Source organism: Scyliorhinus torazame, chromosome 15 (genome assembly GCF_047496885.1).
Source record: "Scyliorhinus torazame isolate Kashiwa2021f chromosome 15, sScyTor2.1, whole genome shotgun sequence".
NCBI lineage: Eukaryota > Metazoa > Chordata > Chondrichthyes > Carcharhiniformes > Scyliorhinidae > Scyliorhinus > Scyliorhinus torazame.
Genome location: NC_092721.1, coordinates 53,071,834 through 53,093,250, shown reverse-complemented (window position 1 = coordinate 53,093,250; position 21,417 = coordinate 53,071,834). Strand labels below are relative to the sequence as shown.

General features: G+C 45.6%; 1 protein-coding gene across 2 annotated transcripts in view; it reads right to left on the bottom strand.

The window, feature by feature from the left end:
- Window positions 1-20,745, bottom strand: part of LOC140391594 (claudin-10-like) — a 120,320-nt gene extending 99,575 nt beyond the window's left edge. For both annotated transcript variants that reach the window (XM_072476240.1, XM_072476241.1), the window contains exon 1: window positions 20,383-20,745. In XM_072476240.1, coding sequence (XP_072332341.1) covers window positions 20,383-20,602 — 220 coding nt within the window. In that variant the 5' untranslated portion in view covers window positions 20,603-20,745. The remainder of the gene's footprint in view (window positions 1-20,382) is intronic.
- Window positions 20,746-21,417: the final 672 nt, after the last annotated feature.

Below are 21,417 nucleotides of genomic sequence, written 5' to 3'. Positions count from 1 at the left end.
TTCTAATACATGTGACAATAATAAATCAAATCAAATCAAATCAAAACCATAGATTTTTAATTGAAATCACGAGTTTCAGTAAGTTAATTTTCTTACCTGAAGTATTGCCATATCACTCTCTCAGTTTAATAAACTCTTCAAAATGCCACTAAAATGTCTTGACATGTTTTGAATGTTAACAGCCCCACTCCTTAAATCTAATCCAATACATATTTTTAAAAATATTCAAAGTATTGTAAAATAGTAAAACTGAAAATCTGTTGTTTGAAATTATGAAATTCCAACAGATCATGAAAAGGAGAAGTTATAGTTCCACTCGAATATTCAACCACATGGTTATTCTGATCTGTTTCAATACATTTACAAAGGGTTCCAGTATTACTTTGTCAGAACGGTTGCGGATTTTTTTGAAAAATACAAGCGATTATTTGGTGTTTCAAACCTTTCGTAATATCCAGCAGTCTGCGATACATAAGGAAGTTAACTTTAGAACAGGGAACTTTTAAGACGTGAACAAGTAAACGTGCCTCGCTTGACGAGAGATAATTTGACCTGACCAGGGCGATAAGAGCTCAGTGATAAATATGCCCCGAATGTTTGTAGCAGTTTCTGTTCACATTCCATGTTTCCCGTTGGCGTTACTCTTAAAAACTCATATAAAGAGAAATCACTATGAACTATAAATAAATAAAGCGCAATACCGTTTTCATATGAGTACTTTTGATTTCAGCACAATCTGATCAGAATACAGCTTTACACCGTGTGCATACCTGGAGAAATCCTGAACATATTAAGAATGTATCTATAATTTTATTGGCCACATCATGAAGAGAAATATTCCTGTTCCATCATTTGTCACAATTAACTTTCCTCTTGATGTTGGTTGCAAAACAATTTCAATTCAATCAGCCACATTTTCTGTGTGGACAGATCAGTGGAAGGGATGGTGAGAAACTGAAAAAGAGCTGGATGGGGTTATTTTAACCGGGATAATAAAACATCGATGCAGCAAATGTATCGATTACGGTAGCCATTTACCCAATGAGTTTAGTTTCAGTGTGTTCACGAATACAATATGCTTGTCGATATGGAAATGATTTCGTTTGTAAGGACAAGGCCGGCTCTGTTCCACAAAGGTAAGACAAACAAATCTCATGACTCTGATATCTTGCGTCTATATTGAAACTGGTACAAGGTTAATGGACCTAAACAAGTGGCTAGGATAACACGAACAAGAAGGTTCTAAACAGATAGGTTTGCAGTCTCTGGAGAAAGACAATGGTGAACACAGCGCCACAGTATTTATTGATAAAGATCTCATGCTGCAAAACATCCAAATTACCATTAATGAACTGACATTTCAGATAAGCATAGATCAAAATCCAGAACTAGAGGTACCTCTGATGAAAGGGGTGTAAGGCCAACTGTGTTTGCTATAATTTGTCCAAATAGTCTCATGGCAATTAGTGGCTCATGGCTAGCAATTTAGTTTTGGCAATTGGGGTTGCACAAGTCCACAGATTCCCTTCCGCTCCTAGTGGAGAAACAGAGGGTGTGATCTTAAAAGGAAAGTAATATGAAAAAGATTTCTTCAAAGACTAAGGTTGTAAAATACATTCACAGCGGAAATGCTGATATTGGAAGATAAAGGAAAGCAGTAGAATTGTGAAAACAGCAAAGAGATGCTCGGAAAGGAGGTAATATAGAAAACTATGAGAAAAATAGATGAATGGCAAAATATAAAAGCTAAGGAGAGAATCCCACGAGGTGGAAAGGGAATATAAGAGAGAAAAAGTGTTGCTTCAAATAAGAAAGACATTGTGTATAGTACATGGTGTATATACATCATGTAAAATGCATAATGTAAAATAAAACATGCGTAATATATGGTGTATAATAAAACATTTATAATACATGTATATATACATGGTGTATAATACATGGTATATAATATATGGTGTATAATATATGGTGTACAATAAAATGGGATATAATACAAGGTGTACAATAAAGTGGATATAATACAAGGTGTATAACATGGTGTATACTACATGGTGTAGAATACATAATGTATAATACAGGGTGTATAGTACAAGATGTATAACACATGGTGTATAATACAAGGTATATTGTGGAAGGGAAATTAATGAGTTGCCCACTTAGAAGCATGCTGGGAAATGCTTGACTATAGTTTAACACTGGTTTTGAACGAAAATAAGTAGGTCAGGTAACGTAAACAAAATACTGCTTAATATTTTGGACTCGGCCTTATTATGATAAGTTGTTCTTCTGAAGGACAACAAAATGTGTACTCGAGTTGTTTTTAAACCAAGAGCAAAACATTTGTAATTCCACTTGCGTATGTTCTCAAGGTTTATCTCTTCAAAGTTGTTTATTTCACACTATAAATATAATGGTTTTCAAGTGTATAACTCAGAGTGCTGTGGAATGGCTATGCAGCCAGACCACTCCCCTCCCCGCAAATATTTGTGTAAATAAATTTCCTTAAATCGAACCTCGAAGAATTTGTCTTTATTATAATTTCCATATAATATATGGTGCATGATAAAATGTCTATAATAAATGGTGTACAATACAAGATGCATAATAAAAAGTTTATAACTTGTATATTACCTGTTATAATACAAGGTGTGTAATGCAAAATGTTATACACAATTTGTATACTATGTGGTGTATAATACAAGGTGTATAATACATGGTGTATAATGCCGGGTGTAAAATACAAGATGTATAACACATGGTGTGACAGTCACCTGAGGTTGGAATCGAACACGGGCCCCTTGAGAAAGCAATGCAAACCATTGTATCATTGTGCTACATTATAATGTATAATACATGGTGTGTAATACAAATACAAGTTGTATAATTCATGCAGCATAATACAGTGTAGAATACAAGATGTATAATATACTGTGTAAAATACAAGGTGTATAATATGTATAATGCATGTGTGTAATACAAGGTGTAGAATAAACCGTGTATAACACAAGGTGTATGACACGTAATGCATTGTGATGAATGCAGGATTGTAGATATATTGGATTATAACAATTTGCAATTTTAAGGGTAAAAGTCTGGGTTGGAGTGTGTTTGACTGCAGTGGTCATGTTTTAAAAATAGTCTTGTTTTGTAAGACCAGAAAACTTTTCGGAGCCAGAGATAAAATTGACCAGAGTGAAAAGCCTGGGCTAATGCACTGTGCATTTGACTAAGGGGATTCCCTGTGGCGTGAATTTGTTTTCAGCCTGGGGAGTTAACTTGATTTCAGCTTGGGGAGATGATGTCATTGCTGGGTGGAGCTAAGGTATTCGGACATTTTGAGAAAGAATTTTTGAGTTGAGTTTTTGATCTAGCTACCCTTTTGATCACAAGTAAAGTATTTTGCGTTCACAGTAGAATAATTAAAATGATTAATAGTATTTGAAGCAGTGCAGTCTGAGGACAAGGAATAAGCTGAATCAAGCCAGTCGAGACAGCTTTTTGAATACATCCAGCCAGAGTCTGCAGAGGTTCTAACAAGAGCTAAATCTGTTCCTGAAAGCAAGTGATATTCTGTGAAAAAATGAAATTAAAAAAATGAAATGAAAATCGCTTATTGTCACAAGTAGGTTTCAATTAAGTTACTATGAAAAACCCATAGTCGCCACATTCCGATGCCTGTTCGGGAATTGAACCGTGCTGCTGGCCTTCCTTGGTCTGCTTTAAAAGCCAGCTAATTAGCCCACTGTGTCATTGGGATGTTGGATGGTTTGAGAGTTGTATTTCTTTCTTCCTTGTTGTTTAATTGGGAATAGAGGGTATTGTATTTACTGTATTGAGTAGCATCATTAATGGGGTAATTGCAAGCTATTTTTACGATGTTAAAGAGTTTAATAATGAGTTAATAATAAAATTTTGTATTAAAATACCAAATCCCTGTTTCTTCATGCAGTCACTCCTGGAACCACGTATTCTTTCTGCACAGTCTTATAAATAAAATGAAATATTGGGGTTTCGGTGCAGTATACCAGCCACTGTTGGGGCTTGGGCTGGGATGATAATAAAATTAGGAACTCTTCATCAGGATCTTAAGTATAATTTCTTGCTTCGTTTGGGATTATTGAACTTAAAGGCAGTGAGTGTGTGTGGAATAATTGCATTCTTTCAGGTTTTGAAGTTTAAATAGGGAATGACTAGCGATGGCTCTTTCAGTTGAAAAGTTTTTCCTGGTGTGGAAGAGATTACTCAGGACGATTTACAAAGGGAGACTAAAACAAAACCTTTGGGTTTGGTGGAGCATCTGCAGTTAACTTTTTCAAAAGGTGTGAGGAAGGCAGAGATAATACAAACCAAAGATCAACATTAAAATTTTCCAGACCAGCCTGAATCATTAGAACTAGCTAGAATTCAATTATAAATAGAAGTGAAGAAATTGTAAATGGAAGAAAAGGAATAAGAGAGGTCTTTTCAAAAGGAAATGGAAAGCTTGAGGTAGAAATGGAAAAATCATCAAAGTAGAAAGGGATAAGGAAAAAGAGAGGAAATCTGAACTTCGGAAATTGGAACCGCATAGAGAACAAGTTAAAGGCAGAAACTGAGGATGGTCTGGAGGAATGAAAAATACTTCCTAGACAAGAGCTCAGTCGGGATATGTTTAAATATATTCAAGCATTGCCACGATTTGATGAGAAAGATGTGGAAGCCTTTTTAATCTCATTTGAGAAAGTGGCTAAACAATTGAATTGGCCAAAGACGATGTGGGTAGTGTTGTTTCAAACAAAATTGGTAGGTTGAGCGAGTGAAGTGTTCACATTACTATCAGAAGAGGTATCTAGGGATTATGATGAGGTGAGAAAAACCATATTAAGTACACATGGACTAGTGCCGGAAGCCTACGGATGCAAGTCTAGAAATCTAAGGAGAGAACCAGGTCAGACATATATAGAATCAGCAAGAATTAAACAAAATAATTTTGATAGGTGGCTAAGAGCATTAACAGTAGATATTCTTGGAGAAAAGATTATATTGGAGGATTTTATTTTATTTTTTAAAAATATTTTTATTAAGGTATTTGAAAATTTTTATAAAATTAACATAGACAATGACATCAACATGGTATAATAAACATTTGCCCCCCCATCTCACGCTTCACACTCCCCAACCATACAACAACAATCCGGCCCCCCTCCTCTTGGAATACTGCTTCTGCTGACATTTTAATTTTCCCGAGAAAGTCGACAAACGGCTGCCACCTCCGGGCGAACCCGACCATTGACCCTCTTAAGGTGAACTTTATTTTCTCGAGACCATGTCACTAACCCAGGTCTCACCACACGGGGGCTCCGAGCCCTCCACATTAACAAGATCCGCCTCTGGGCTACCAGGGAGGCAAAGGTCAAGACATCAGCCTCTTTTGCCCCCTGAACTCCCGGCTCTTCCGATACTCCAAAGATCGCTACCTGCGGACTCGGCACCACCCATGTTTTTAGCACCGTGGACATTGCCTCAGTAAAACCCTGCCAAAACCCTCTAAGCTTTGGACATGCCCAAAACATGTGGACATGATTTGCTGGGCTTCCCGCGCACCTCGCACACCTATCCTCTACCCCGAAAAACCTGCTCATCCTAGCCGCTGTCATGTGTGCCCGGTGGACTATCTTGAACTGTATCAGGCTGAGCCTGGCGCATGATGAGGTGGTATTAATGCTGCTTAGGGCATCCGCCCATAGACCCGCCTCTATCTCTCCTCCTAGCTCGTCCTCCCACTTGCCCTTAAGCTCCTCCACTAGAGCTCCTCCGATTCCGAAAGCCCCTGGTAAATATCTGAAACCTTCCCTTCTCCCACCCAGGTACTGGAAACTACTCTATCCTGTATCCCCCGTGGTGACAGCAGCGGAAAGGCCGGCACCTGTTTTCTCAGGAAGTCTTGCACCTGCAATCCCTCCTGGCAATTCAAATTTATCCTCCAACGCGTTCAAGCTGGGAAAGCTCCTGTCTATAAACAGATCCCACATCCTTCTGATTCCTGCACTTTGCCAACTCCGGAACCCACCTTCTAGCCTACCCGGTACAAACCGATGATTAGTATAAATCGGGGTCCAAACCAATGCTCCCTCCACTTTCTTATATCTCCTTCACTGCCCCCAGATTCTCAGAGCTGCCACCACCACCGGACTTGTGGAGTATCGGGCCAGCGAGAACGGAAGAGGTGCCGTTATCAGTGCTCCCAAACTGGTATCTTTGCATGACGCCGCCTCCATCCGCTCCCATGCCGACCCCTTCCCCACTACCCACTTCCTAATCATGGCTATATTAGCCGCCCAGTAGTAATTGCAGAGGTTCGGCAGCGCCAACCCACCCTCCCACCCCCGGCTGCGCTCCAGCAACACTTTTTCCATGCACGGGGTTTTACCCGCCCACACAAAGCCCGAAATAACCTTATTCACCCGCTTGAAAAAGGCCTTTGGGATGAAAGTGGTGAGGCACTGAAAGACAAACAGAAATCTGGGAGGACCGTCATTTTCACGGTCTGTACCCTCCCCTCCAGTGATAGCGGGAGCATATCCCATCTCTTAAAGTCCCCTTCCATTTGTTCTACCAACCGGGATAGGTTTAACTTGTGCAGTGCCTCCCATTCCCGGGCCACCTGGATTCACAGATATCGAAAGCTCTTCCCTGCCATTCTAAGCGGCAGCTCTCCCAGTCTGTTCTCCTGTCCTCAAGCCTGGATCGCGAACATCTCGCTTTTCCCCATGTTCAATTTATACCCCGAAAAATTGCCAAAGTCCCCCAAGATTCGCATTACTTCACCCATTCCCTTCAACGGGTCTGAAATGTACAAGAGTAGGTCACCTGCGTAAAGTGAGACCCGGTGCTCCACCACTGATGTGCCATCAATTATAACAAAGTCGAGTTGTGGAACAAAACTGTGGCTTTAATAAGCTAAACGAGAACCTGCTGGCGACTGATCCCGAACTGGGGCAGGGCCAGAGGTCGGCCACCTTTATACAGAGCCTGAGGGGAGGAGCCACAGGCGGAGCCAGCAGAGACAACAAACAATATATGCAATACAGTAACAGTGGTTTACCACAATACATATAATACAGTAACAGTGGTTTACCACAATATATATAATACAGTAAGTGGTTTACCACATTCACCCCCGTTAAAAAAAAGAGTCCAGCGGGGGTGAAGTGGACTTAAAGATCGAGTCTGTCGGGAGCTTTGACTTTCCGCCGTGAATGCCTCAGTCCCGGCTGTGGTGTGGGCACTGGTATCGAGACCTGCGTGTCCGGGAGAGTGTCGGCTTCTTCTTCGTCCAGTAGTTGAGTCGGTGGAGAGGGAGACGGTGTAGGGGCGGGGGTTGTGGTGATGGTCACTGAGGGGCCTGCGGGTGCCATATTCCAAAGTAGCTGAGTAGCGGTGGAGGGAGATGGTGCAGGGTCGGGGGTGGTGGTGATGGTCACTGGGGAACCTGCGGGTGCCAAATCCCGAAGGGAGACTGTGTCCTGTCACCCGTCATAAGACCATAAGACCATAAGACATAGGAGTGGAAGTAAGGCCATTCGGCCCATCGTGTCCACTCCACCATTCAATCATGGCTGATTTCAACTCCATTTACCCGCTCTCTCTCCATAGCCCTTAATTCCTCGAGAAATCAAGAATTTATTCACTTCTGTCTTAAAGACACTCAACGTCCCGGCCTCCACCGCCCTCTGTGGCAATGAATTCCACAGACCCACCACTCTCTGGCTGAAGAAATTTCTCCTCATCTCTGTTCTAAAGTGACTCCCTTTTATTCTAAGGCTGTGCCCCCGGGTCCTAATCTCCCCAGCTAATGGAAACAACTTCCCTACATCCACCCTATCTAAGCCATTCATTATCTTGTAAGTTTCTATTAGATCTCCCCTCAACCTCCTAAACTCCAATGAATATAATCCCAGGATCCTCAGACGTTCATCGTATGTTAGACCTACCATTCCTGGGATCATCCGTGTGAATCTCCGCTGGACCCGCTCCAGTGCCAGTATGTCCTTCCTGAGGTGTGGGGCCCAAAATTGCTCACAGTATTCTAAATGGGGCCTAACTAATGCTTTACAAAGCTTCAGAAGTACATCCCTGCTTTTATATTCCAAGCCTCTGGAGATGAATGACAACATTGCATTTGCTTTCTTAATTACGGACTCAACCTGCAAGTTTACCTTTAGAGAATCCTGGACTAGGACTCCCAAGTCCCGTTGCACTTCAGCATTATGAATTTTGTCACCGTTTAGAAAATAGTCCACGACTCTATTCTTTTTTCCAAAGTGCAAGACCTCGCACTTGCCCACGTTGAATTTCATCAGCCATTTCTTGGACCACTCTCCTAAACTGTCTAAATCTTTCTGAAGCCTCCCCACCTCCTCCATACTACCTGCCCCTCCACCTATCTTTGTATTATCGGCAAACTTAGCCAGAATGCCCTCAGTCCCGTCATCTAGATCGTTAATATATAAAGAGAACAGCGGTGGCCCCAACACTGAACCCTGCGGAACACCACTCGTCACCGGTTGCCATTCCGAAAAATAACCTTTTATCCCAACTCTCTGCCTTCTGCCTGACAGCCAATCGTCAATCCATGTTAGTACCTTGCCTCGAATACCATGGACCCTTATTTTACTCAGCAGTCTCCCGTGAGGCACCTTATCAAAGGCCTTTTGGAAGTCAAGATAGATAACATCCATTGGCTCTCCTTGGTCTAACCTATTTGTTATCTCTTCAAAGAACTCTAACAGGTTTGTCAGGCACGACCTTCCCTTACTAAATCCATGCTGACTTGTCCTAATCCGATCCTGCACTTCCAAGAATTTAGAAATCTCATCCTTAACAATGGATTCTAGAATCTTGCCAACAACCGAGGTTAGGCTAATTGGCCTATAATTTTCCATCTTTTTCCTTGTTCCCTACTTGAACAGGGGGGTTACAACAGCGATTTTCCAATCCTCTGGTACTTTCCCTGACTCCAGTGACTGTTGAAACATCATCACCAACGCCTCCACTATTTCTTCAGCTCTCTCCTTTAGAACTCTAGGATGTAGCCCATCTGGGCCCAGAGATTTGTCAATTTTTAGACCTCTTAGTTTCTCCAGCACTTTCTCCTTTGTGATGGCTACCATATTCAACTCTGTCCCTGACTCTCCGGAATTGTTGGGATATTACTCATGTCTTCTACTGTGAAGACTGACGCAAAGTACTTATTCAGTTCCTCGGCTATTTCCTTGTCTCTCATCACAAAATTACCAGCGTCATTTTGGAGCGGCCCAATGTCAACTTTTGCCTCCCGTTTGTTTTTAATGTATTTAAAGAAACTTTTACTATCATTCCTAATGTTACTGGCTAGCCTACCTTCAAATTTGGTCATGGTGTGCCACGTAGGCATATTGTGGGTTGGGATGGAGGAGAAGAACCCTTTTGATCAGGGGATCCGATTTATGACTCTTCACATGCTTCCGAAGGAGGAAGGGCCCTGGGACTGTCAGCCAGGACGGGAGCGAGACCCCTGAGGTGGACTTCCTGAGGAAGACAAACATTCATTCGTGAGGGGTCTCATTGGTGGCAGTGCACAGGAGTGACCGGATGGCGTGGAGCGCATCGAGAAGGACCTCCTGCCAGCGGGAGACTTCAAGACCGTAGGGCAAGAAGGACGGCCTTCCAGACCGTCGCGTTCTCCCTCTCCACCTGTCCATTTGCCCGGGGGTTGTAGCTGGTAGTCCTGCTTGAGGTGATGCCCTTGCTAAGCAGGAACTGATGCAACTCGTCACTCATGAAAGAGGAACCCCGATCGCTATGGATGTAGGTGGGGAAACTGAATAAGATGAAGAGACTGTGCAGGGCCTTGATGACAGTGGCAGAGGTCATGTCAGCGCATGGGATGGCGAAAGGGAAACGTGAGTACTCATCAATAATGTTGAGGAAGTACACATTACGGTCAGTGGAGGGGAGGGGCCCTTTGAAGTCAATGCTAAGGCGCTCAAAGGGCAGGAAGCCTTTACCAGGTGCGCTCTGTCTGGCCGATAGAAGTGTGATTTGCAGGCCTGGCAGTCCCTGGTCATGGTCCTGACCTCCTCGATGGAGGAAGGCAGGTTGCGGGCCTTGACGAAATGAAAAGAATGGGTGACCCCCGGGGGACAGAGGTCATTGTGGAGGGCCCGAAGTCGGTCGACTTGTGCGATGGCACATGTACCGCTGGATAGGGCATCTGGGGGCTCATTGAGCTTCCCAGGTCGATACAAGATATCGTAATTGTAGGTGGAGAGTTCGATCCTCCATCTCAGGATCTTGTCATTCTTGATCTTGCCCCACTGTGTGTTATTGAACATGAAGGCAACCGACCGTTGGTCAGTGAGGAGAGTGAATCGCCTGCCGGCCAGTTAATGCCTCCAATGTCGCACAGCTTCTACAATGGCTTGGGCATCCTTTTCGACGGAGGAGTGTCAAATTTCGGAGCCCTGGAGGGTACGGGAGAAGAAAGCCACGGGCCTGCCCACCTGGTTGAGGGTAGCGGCCAGGGCAAATTCAGACGCATCGCTCTCCACCTGGAACGGGATGGACTCGTCTACTGCGTGCATCGCGGCTTTGGTAATATCTGCCTTGATGCGGTTGAAGGCCAGGCGGGCCTCAGCCGTCAGGGGAAAAATGGTAGATTTAATGAGTGGGCGGGTCTTGTCCGCATAATTGGGGACCCACTGGGCATAATAGGAGAAGAACCCCAGGGCCTTGGGGCAGTGGGGGAGGGGAAGTTCCAGGAGGGGGCGCATGCAGCCGGGGTGGGGCCCCAGGACCCCGTTTTCCACCACGTAGCCAAGGATGGCGGGCGGGTTGTGCGGAAAACGCATTTCTCCTTATTATATGTGGAGGAAATGTCGAAGGTTAGCGTCATGGTCCTGCTGGTCATGGCTGCAGATGGTGCCATTATCCAGATACGGGAACGTGACCCGCAGCCCATACGGTCAACCATTTGGTCCATCACTCATTGGAAGACCGAGACCCCATTGATGATGCCGAAGGCGACCCTGAGGAAGTGGTAGAGGTGCCCATCTGCCTTGAAGGCAGTGTATTGGCGGTCCTCCGGGAGGATAGTGAGTTGGTGGTACGCGGACTTCAAGTCAACAGTGGACAAGACTCGATACTGCGCAATCTGATTGACCATATCAGATATGCGGGGAAGGGGGTACGCATCGAGTTGCGTATACCGGTTGATCGTCTGACTGTAGTCGATGACTATCTGGTGCTTCTCCCCAGTCTTGATGACCACCACTTGGGCTCTCCAGGGGCTGGTACTGGCCTCTATGATCCCTTCCCGCAGGAGTCGCTGGACCTCTGACCTGAGACAGGGCGCTGTATCGTCTGCTCCTAGTGGCGACGGGCTTACAGTCCAGGGTGAGGTTAGCGAAGAGCGAGGATGGATTGACCTTAAGGGTCGCGAGGCTACAGGCAGTGAGGGGAGGCAGGTGTCCACCGAACTTCAAGGTAAGGCTTCGGAGGTGGCACTGAAAATCAAGACCCAGTAATAGGGCAGCGCAGAGATGAGCGAGGCGTAGAGCTTGAAATTAGCGTACTCTACGCCCTGTACCGAAAGGGTTGTGACACAGTACCCCCGGATCTCCACGGAATGTGATCTGGAAGCCAGGGAGATTTTCTGGGTCGTGGGTAAAATTGGGAGGGAGCAACACCTTCCCGTATCTGGGTGGATGAAGCTGTCAGTGCTCCCGGAGTCGAAGAGGCAGGTCGTCGCGTGCCCGTTGATCCAGACGGCCATCATGGATTTAGTGAGCTGATGAGGTCGAGACTGGTCGAGGGTGATTGAGGCGAGCTTCAGAAGGTGGGTGGGCTGGTCGAGAGTAGCGGAGGACAGCGTACGACAGGGTGAGCAGGGGTTCCGGGAGGCGATTTCAAGGTGGCGGTCCCCACGGGTCGCACGTGGTGGGTGGCGTCGAAGATGGAGGCCTCCACGGGTCGCACGTGGCGGATGACGTGGTAGATGGGGCAGTCCCGACAGGCAACACGCAGCGCTGCTGCTGCTGGGTCTGGAAACTTTAGGAACAGGTCTGGCCTGGCAGACTTTGGCGAAGTGGCCCTTCTTTCCGCACCCGTTGCAGATCGGGCTCCGTGCTGGGCAGCGCTGTCTGGGGTGCATACCCTGGCCACAGAAGTAGCATCTCGGGCCTCCGGAGTTGGCGGATTCATGCGCGGCACAGGCTTGCGACGCACCCGGGTCGGGTGATGGCGGCACCCACGACGCCCACGAGGGTGCCGCGTGGTCGGAGATGAAGGCATCCATGTTATGGAAGGCCACTTCCAGTGAAATCGAGAGCTGCACTGTCTCTTGGCGTCTTCTAGCTTCTTCTTCACCCTCTTCTAGCTGGTGCTGGTGGATGTAGTTAGATTTTATGCCAGCGACATAGGCGTCCCTGATCAGCAGCTCCGTGTGCTGAACAGCCGATACCGCCTGACAACTACAGTTCCGGCCGAGTACCCGCAAGGCACGCAGGAATTCGGCCTGTGATTCTCCGGGGTGTTGATGCCTCGTGGCAAGGAGATGCCTAGCGTACACCTAATTTTCTGCAGCGGTATCGCCTCCGCATATGAGGCAGCGTCCCTGATAAGGAGGAAAACCTGCGGACTGACCCAAGGGTTGAGGACTCGAAGCTTGTGGATGCCGGCGTTGGCGTCGGCGGCAGATTCAAGGTAAGCTCCGAAGCAGTGCTCGAATGTCGCAGTGGCTGCTTGGGGGTCCAGTTCCAGTCAATCAGGCTTGCATCCATCTTAATCGTTTAGCTTATTAAATTGATGTGTCATCAATTATAACAAAGACGAGTTGTGGAACAAAACTGTGGCTTTACTAAGCTAAACGAGAACCTGCTGGCAACTGATCCCGAACTGGGGCAGGGCCAGAGGTCGGCCACCTTTATACAGAGCCTGAGGTGAGGAGCCACAGGCGGAGCCAGCAGAGACAGGATTCTTCTTCAGTGGAAGGATGTGAGGCCCCCAAGCATGGAATCCTGGATCAGCGATATGGCAGGGTTCATTAAATTGGAGCGGGTGAAATTCACCTTGAGAGGGTCGGTACAAGGGTTCTTTAGGCGGTGGCAACCGTTCTTAGACTTTCTAGCAGAACGGTAGACATTGGTCAATGGCAGCAGCAACTCGGGGGTGGGGGGGGGGGGTTTACTTTATTTTTGTTGTTGTTATTTGCACTGAAGGGTCTGAGGAGGTGTATATACCTGTTGTGTTAAGTCGGGGTGTTAATGTTAATTTATCATTTATGTACATGGGGGAGGGGGGTATGGAGGGTTGCTTTTCTAGACTGTGTTTTGTACTTAACCCTGTTGGGTTCTTTTTTCATTTTGTTATTGATATTTTATGAAAACCTTAATAAAAACTATTTAAAAACAAAAGATATATATATACAATACACTAACAGTGGTTTACCACAATATATATAATACAGTAACAGTGGTTTACCACAACCACCGCCCCCCCTGCCCCCCCTCCCCCAAATCAGCCCTTTCCAGTGCCTAGAGGCTCTTAACACCATGGCCAATGGCTCTATGGCCAGAGCAAGCTGTAACGGGGAGAGAGGGCACCTTTGCCTCGTCCCTCAGTGTAGTTTAAAGTACCAAGACCTCAGCCGGTTCGTACGCACACTCGCTACTGGTGCCTGAAGAGCAACCGCACCCAGTCAGTAAAGCCCTCACCAAACCCAAACCTTCCCAGCGCCTCCCACAGGCAATTCCACTCCACCCGATCAAAAGCCTTCTCCGCATCCATTGCTACCACCACCTCCAACTCCTCTCCTTCTGAGGACATCATAACAACATTCAAAAGGCTTTGAACATTGGCCTTGAGTTGCCTGCCCTTTACAAATCCTGTCTGGTCTTCCCCTATCACCCCCCAGGACACAATCCTCTATCCTTGTGTCCAGTATCTTAACCAGTGGTTTGGCGTCCACATTCAGTAGAGAAATTGGCCTGTATGACCCGCATTGCTCCGGATCCTTCTCCCGTTTCAGGATCAATGAAATCGAGGCCTGCGACATTGTTGGGGGGAGGACTCCCTTCTCCCTTGCTTCATTAAATGTCCTCACCAGCAGTGGGATCAATATCTCTGAAAATTTCTTATACAATTCCACTGGGTAGCCGTCAGGCCCCGGGGCCTTACCCGACTACATGCCCTCCAGCCCCTTGATTATTTCCTCAATCTCAATTGGGGCTCCCAGCCCCTCCACCAGATCCTCATCTACCCTCGGAAACGTCAACTGATTCAAAAACTGCCTCATCCCCTCCACCCCAGACGGGGGTTCCAACTCATATAATTTACTATAGAAGTCCTTAAACACCTCGTTCACCCCCGCTGGGTCCAGGACAGTATTTCCGCCTCTACTCTACTTTACGTATCTCCCTGGCCGCCTCCCTTTTTCTGAGCTGGTGCGCCAACATTCTGCTTGCCTTTTCCCCGTACTCATAAACCCCCTCCCCTTGCCTTCCTCAACTGTTCCACCACTTTCCCTGTGGTCAACAGCCCAAACTCCGCCTGTAACCTCCGCCGCTCCCTCAGTAGCCCCGCGTCCATGGGTCTCCTCCCTCCATCTGTTCCGTAAAACCCTTCAATTCCTTTGCCGCAGACGGCCTCCTCCCTGTCCTGGATTTTGACCGGTCCAATTCCGGATCAATGACTGTGTTGAAGTCCCCTCCCATGATCAGGTTATGTAACTTAAGTCTGGGATCTTACCTAACACCCGCTTCATAAATTACCCGTCGTCCCAATTCGGAGCATATATGTTCAGAAGTACCACCCGCACCCCCTCCAGCTTCCCACTCACCATTATGTACCTACCCCCCCTTGTCTGACACGATTCTCCCAGCCTCAAATGCTACTTGTTTGCTGATCAAGATCGCTACCCCCCTGGTCTTTCAGTCCAGTCCTGAGTGGAATACTTGGCCAACCCACCCCTTTCTCAATCTCGTCTGGTCTGTAACCTTTAGGTGTGTCTCTTGTAGCATTTCAGCCCCCTCAAATGCGCAAACATGCGAGCCCTCTTGACCGGCCCATTCAGCCCTATGATGTTCCATGTAATCAGCCTGATCGGGGGGCTTCCAGCCACCCCCCCCCACCCCTCCCCCCCTGCCGACTAGCCATCATTCTTTTTAGGCCAGCCTCTAGCTTGCCTCCTCGAGCCCCCCCTCGGGCAGTCGCCATTCCCGACCTTTGCCCCCTAGTAACAGTTCCTCCCCTGTCAGCAAAGCAGCTCACCCCCCTCTCCCTCCCCCTAGCAACAACACTAGAAACCCAACCCCCTCCCAAGTCAAGCTCCAGCTTAACACCTGCTCACCCCCCACTACGCTTCCGAGAACTGACTTGTTGCTGACTTGATAGCGCCCGCCCCGGCACCAAGCAGTTTGTCTCCCATTGTTCTCTCCCCTCTCACCCCACATGGATAAACATTTTAAAAGCATCACATTCCCCAGTAAACAAACATCAGAAAAAACAGTGAATAAACAGCCACTTTAGAAAAATAATCACCCAAAAAACAGAACCAACCCCAAAGCCCATCCCCCCTCTAACCAGCTCCCTGCAAGACAAAGTTACCTTTTGCCATCCAAAGAGCCCCTTATTACACATAGCACTACTTATATTTATACAACCCAGCACAACAAATCACCACAGTACTTCTCCAAGGCTTCAGTGTCTTTTAATTTGCCTCCAGCCTCTTTTCTTTAATAGAAGTCCATACTTCGTCTGGTGTGTCAAAGTAGAAGTCCCGTTCCTCATGTGTGACCCACAGACGGGCCGGGTACAGCATCCCAAACGTCACGTGAGAGTGCCTTTAAGAAATGGATGTTTATGCAATGTACCTTTAAGAAATGCAGTGATGTCAGAGTGTGGGTGGAGCTGGGCTTTCGATCAGACATTTTGCAGTTTAGTTTTAGTTTCAGTTTGAAAGAGCTTGGATGTGTCTGTGTTTGCAGTGAGCTGGATCTGCTGTGATCTCTACCCTGAAAGACTATCACTGGATCATTTGGGTGATTTAAACTCATAATAGTAAAGCCTTTAACCTGATGTGTTTCTGTTTAAAGGTGTTAAGTCTCTTGGATGTTGAAAGGAATAACTGAAGGATTATTTAGTGTTGTAATATTTTCGGGGTTATCTTTGAAGTAAGGGGTGTTAAGTGATCCAATGTTTATTTCAAAGGTTAAGTTGAGTTCATGGAATAAACATTGTTTTGTGTTTAAAAACCCACGTGTCCATAATTAGAATCCCACGCCTAGGGAACAAGCCGTGTGCTCGGAAAAGCAACAGTACATTAAAGGGGGAGGTTGGTTGAACTCCATGATACATTTTTGGGGTTCTGAAAACACCTCTCCCATAACACCGTTCTTAAAGAGGGCCATTTTTGCCCGATTAAACCCAGCCTCTTGGCCAGATCCGCGCCCAGGTCCTGATAAATGCGCAGCTCACAGTTCTCCCATTTGCTGCTCCGTTCTTTCTTGGCCCACCGCAAAACGTGTTCCTTGTCCAGGAAAAGGTGAAAGCGTACCACCATGGCCCTCGGCGGCTCGTTCGCTTGGGGCTTCTTTTCAATAGCTCTGTGCATTCTATTCCCTTCCAGGGGCCGAGGGAACGCCTCAGCCCCCATCAACTTCTCCAGCATGTCCGTCACATTAGTCCTTGCATCCGATCCCTCGCTGCCTTCAGGGAGGCCGACAATTCTAAGATTCTGCCTCCTGCATTCTTTTCTGGTGGTCGTTCATCATCTCCACCTTGGTCTCAGTTATGTACTCCTCGTGCTCGGACACCTTTTTCTCCACCTCCTGGATCGCTCTCCCGTGGGTCTCTTGATTCTACACAACTTGATCAATCAAAGCCTTAATCAGGTCCAGCATGTCCTTTTTCAGCTTGGCGAAGCAATCTTCGAAAAACTTCACCAGCTGCTCCGTCGACCACTGTGCCGTCTCCCCGCGGCCCTTGCTCTCCGCCATGCTTTCCCGCGTTGCCAGCTCTGCTCGCGTCTTCCTTATAGAACTTTGTCTTCTCACACAGCCACTTCTGGTTCAATTCTCCATACACCGGAGGGGGCTTTCTCCTTACTGTCCCACTCTTCACCGATTTATCCCATAAAATACGGAAAAGAACGGGGGAAAAAGGTCCAAAAGTCCGTCACAGGCGGGAGCTATCAAATGTGCGACCTACTCCTCCATGGCCACCACCGGAAGTCATATTGCAGGATTTTAAAGAGTCTCTTCCCACAGAATTGATGCGGAAGAGCTAAGGGTTCAAACTGTTAGACTGGCAGCAGATATGACAGATGATTTTCAATTGGTTCACAAAGCAAGGCCTGGTTTTCAACATCAATTTCAATCTGTGAAGGATTGAAACTAGGGAAATGAGAAATTCACAGTTGGTCAATGCAAAGGAGGTCAGTTGGTGATGTAAAAGAAAGTGCCTCAGAGTAAAAAGAAAACCGATGTTTTCATTATAGTAAAGTTGGACATATGAAGTTGCAGTGTTGGTGGCTTAAGAAAAGTACTGGGAAGACAGACTCAGCAAAACAAGATTATTTTTAAAAATATGACTACTGCATTCAAACACATTCCAACCCAGGCTTTTACCCTTAAATTGCCAGATTATAATCCAATATATCCACAATCCTGCATTCATCACAGTATTACATAAGGTGTGTAATACATGGTGAATAATACAAGGTGTATAATATAAGATATCCAATACAAGGTGCATAACACATAATGTATAAAACATGATGTATATTACAAGATGTGTAATACATGTTCTTAGATAAATGATGTATAATACATGGTGTAAGATACATGATGTATGATACATGGTGTGTAATACATGGTGTACAATACATGGTGTATAATTCATGATGTATTATACTTGATGTAAAATACCTGATGCATAATACATATGTATCATACATGGTGTATTATACATGGTGTACTATACATGATGTATAATACATGGTGTATAATACATGGTGTATACTATGTGATATATAATACATGATGTAGAATACATGGTGTATAATACATAGAACATAGAACAGTACAGCACAGAACAGGCCCTTCGGCCCTCGATGTTGTGTCGGGCATTGTCCGAAACCAAGATCAAGCTATCCCACTCTCTGTCATTCTGGTGTGCTCCATGTGCCTATCCAATAACCGCTTGAAAGTTCCTAAAGTGTCCGACTCCACTGTCACAGCAGGCAGTCCATTCCACACCCGAACCACTCTGAGTAAAGAACCTACCTCGGACATCCCTCCTATATCTCCCACCCTGAATCTTATAGTTATACCCCCTTGTAACAGCTACACCCACCCGAGGAAATAGTCTCTGAACGTCCACTCTATCTATCCCCTCATCATCTTATAAACCTTTAAGTTGCCTCTCATCCTCCTCCGCTCCAAAGAGAAAAGCCCTAGCTCCCTCAACCTTTCCTCATAAGACTTATCTTGCAAACCAGGCAGCATCCTGGTAAATCTCCGTTGCACCCTTTCCAATGCTTCCACATCCTTCCAATAATGAGGTGACCAGAACTGCACACAATACTCCAAATGTGGTCTCACCAGGGTCATGTATAGTTGCAGCATAACTCCGCGGCTCTTAAACTCAAGCCCCCTGTTAATAAACGCTAACACATTATAAGCCTTCTTCACGGCTCTATCCACTTGAGTGGCAACCTTCAGAGATCTGTGGACATGATCCCCAAGATCTCTCTCTTCCTCCACATTCCTCAGAACCCTGACGTTGACCCTGTAATCCGCATTCAATTATTTTTTGACCAAAATGAATCACCTCGCACTTATCAGGGTTAAACTCCATCTACCATTTTTCGGCCCAGCTCTGCATCCTATCAATGTCTCTTTGCAGCCTACAACAGCCCTCCACCTCATCCACTACTCCACCAACCTTGGTGTCATCAGCAAATTTACTGACCCACCCTTCAACCCCCTCCTCCAAGTCATTGATAAAAATCACAAATAGCAGAGGACCCAGCACTGATCCCTGTGGTACACCGCTGGTAACTGGTCTCCAGTCTGAAAATTTTCCATCCACCACCACCCTCTGTCTTCTATGTGATAGCCAGTTACTTATTCAATTGGCCAAATTTCCCTCTATCCCACACCTCCTTACTTTCTTCATGAGCCGACCATGGGGAACCTTATCAAACGCCTTACTAAAATCCATGTATACGAACGACATCAACTGCTCTACCTTCATCTACACACTTAGTTACCTCCTCAAAGAATTCAATCAATTTTGTGAGGCAAGACCAAAGGCTCTGCAATTTCATCCCTTGCCTCCCAAAGAATCCTTGGATATATCCCATCTGGCCCAGGGGACTTGTCGACCCTCAGGTTTTTCAAAATTGCTAATACATCCTTCCTCAGAACATCTCCCTCCTCCAGCCTACCCACCTGTATCACACTCTCATCCTCAAAAACATGGCCCCTCTCCTGGGTGAACACTGAAGAAAAGTATTCATTCAACGCCTCTCCTATTTCTTCTGACTCCATGTTCCCACTCCTGTCCTTGACCGGCCCTACCCTCACCCTGGTCATTCTTTTATTTCTCACATAAGAGTAAAAAGCCTTGGGTTTTTCCTTGATCCGACCCGCCAAGGACTTCTCATGCCCCCTCCTAGCTCTCCTAAGCTCTTTTTTTTTTAGCTCATTCCTTGCTACCTTGTAACCCTCAAGCGACCCAACTGAACCTTGTTTTCTCATCCTTACATACGCTTCCTTTTCCCTCTTGACAAGACATTCAACCTCTTACATGGTGTAAGATACATGGTGTATTCTATGATGTATCATACATGGTGCATTCTTCTTTTACAATATGATATAGAAAGTTGGAACAGCAGAGGTAAATTACAAAGCGATAGGCAAGACTGCAAATATTGGTAATCTGCACATTCCTGCACTTATCTCAGGTTTGTAAGACTCTGAGAAAAAATAGTTTATCCATTAGTAAAGAACCATCCAGAACCCTAATGTCGATCCAGCTTTTTAATTCAGATGCTTACGGGCTTCCTTTGTAATTCTAGCATTTTCAGCTTCTTTTTAAAAAAATCAAGAAATCTTCGACAGCGGATAAAATCCCTTCCCTTCAAAATGTCCAAAATCAAGACATCGCAAATTCCTCTATTTCGAGAACATTCTACTCGCACGCAGTTGGACAGGAATTGAATGAACAATAGACCCAGAAAGTGCAAACAGGAATCTGCCTGCTCGATATGATTACGCCTGCGGCAAGTACAGAGCAAGCAGCGGACCAGGAACAAGAAAGGATTAATCAGATTGATTATTTGTTAAAATCACGAACCGTCGAGTGCCAGCATGGACGGGAAGTCTTTGCAGTTGGAGACTCCAGTGGAATCTGTCACACACGTTTTCCAAAGATTAGCCCAGAAAGTGGCAGTGGTGATAACTGTGCCGTCGATGGAAGAGACTTTCCAATAGTCTGTGGGCAATGTTGAAGATACCAAGATAAAGCCAGAAACGGACAGCATGAAGGCAACGATTTCAACTGTCATATTCGGCATACCTAGGAATTTCGAATGGTAATGGTCTAGTCGACTGGTTGTGATTTTAAACAACTTAATTCTAATTCAGCAGATTGTCTTTTCTTGTATCATTCGGTTTTAGAGAAGCTAAAAGCAGCCAGCCCTCGGCAGGGTGTGCATCGTAACCTCAATTTCTCTGGGGAAAAAGTCAAACTGAACTTAACTGAAACTTGTGCTCTGATCAGTTACCTTACGTCACAGGATATTCACTCTGTTCAACATCTTTAAATATGGTAAGTAGCACAGGCGGCTCTCCCCACACGTTAAACATTTTCAAAGCTGTTAAACGATATTTCCAGGAAAGCAACATCAACCGGGTCCACAATCTCATGTGTGTGATCAAATCCAGCACAATATTGAATGGAAAGTGAATTTAGAGACAGGCACACTTTCTTGGTGAGCAATTTAACACCTTAATGCACACACTAAAGGCAACATGTTCTGTAAATACTGATTGGGTAAGTTCAAAATAGGTCTACCATCGAATTGAAAACGCTGCCAAAATAATAACCTGAAAAAAATATTGGTTGATAGATTTGTATGCAGCAGTAGTTCAGGTATCCCGACAACATTAACACTCAAAAACTGAACCCGAAGATTGGATTCTTCACTAGAATCATTCCATCGTCATTTGGAATATTGAAAATATCTAGTAGATCTCCCAGGGATACTCAAGCTGGGAGGATCTAATAGTTTTACGCAGAGGATGTAATCTGGAGCACGCAGCAACTATATTCTATTTTATCTAATTACCTTCTTGAATGTTGCCCAGTACAGGGGACAGTGTTCATTAT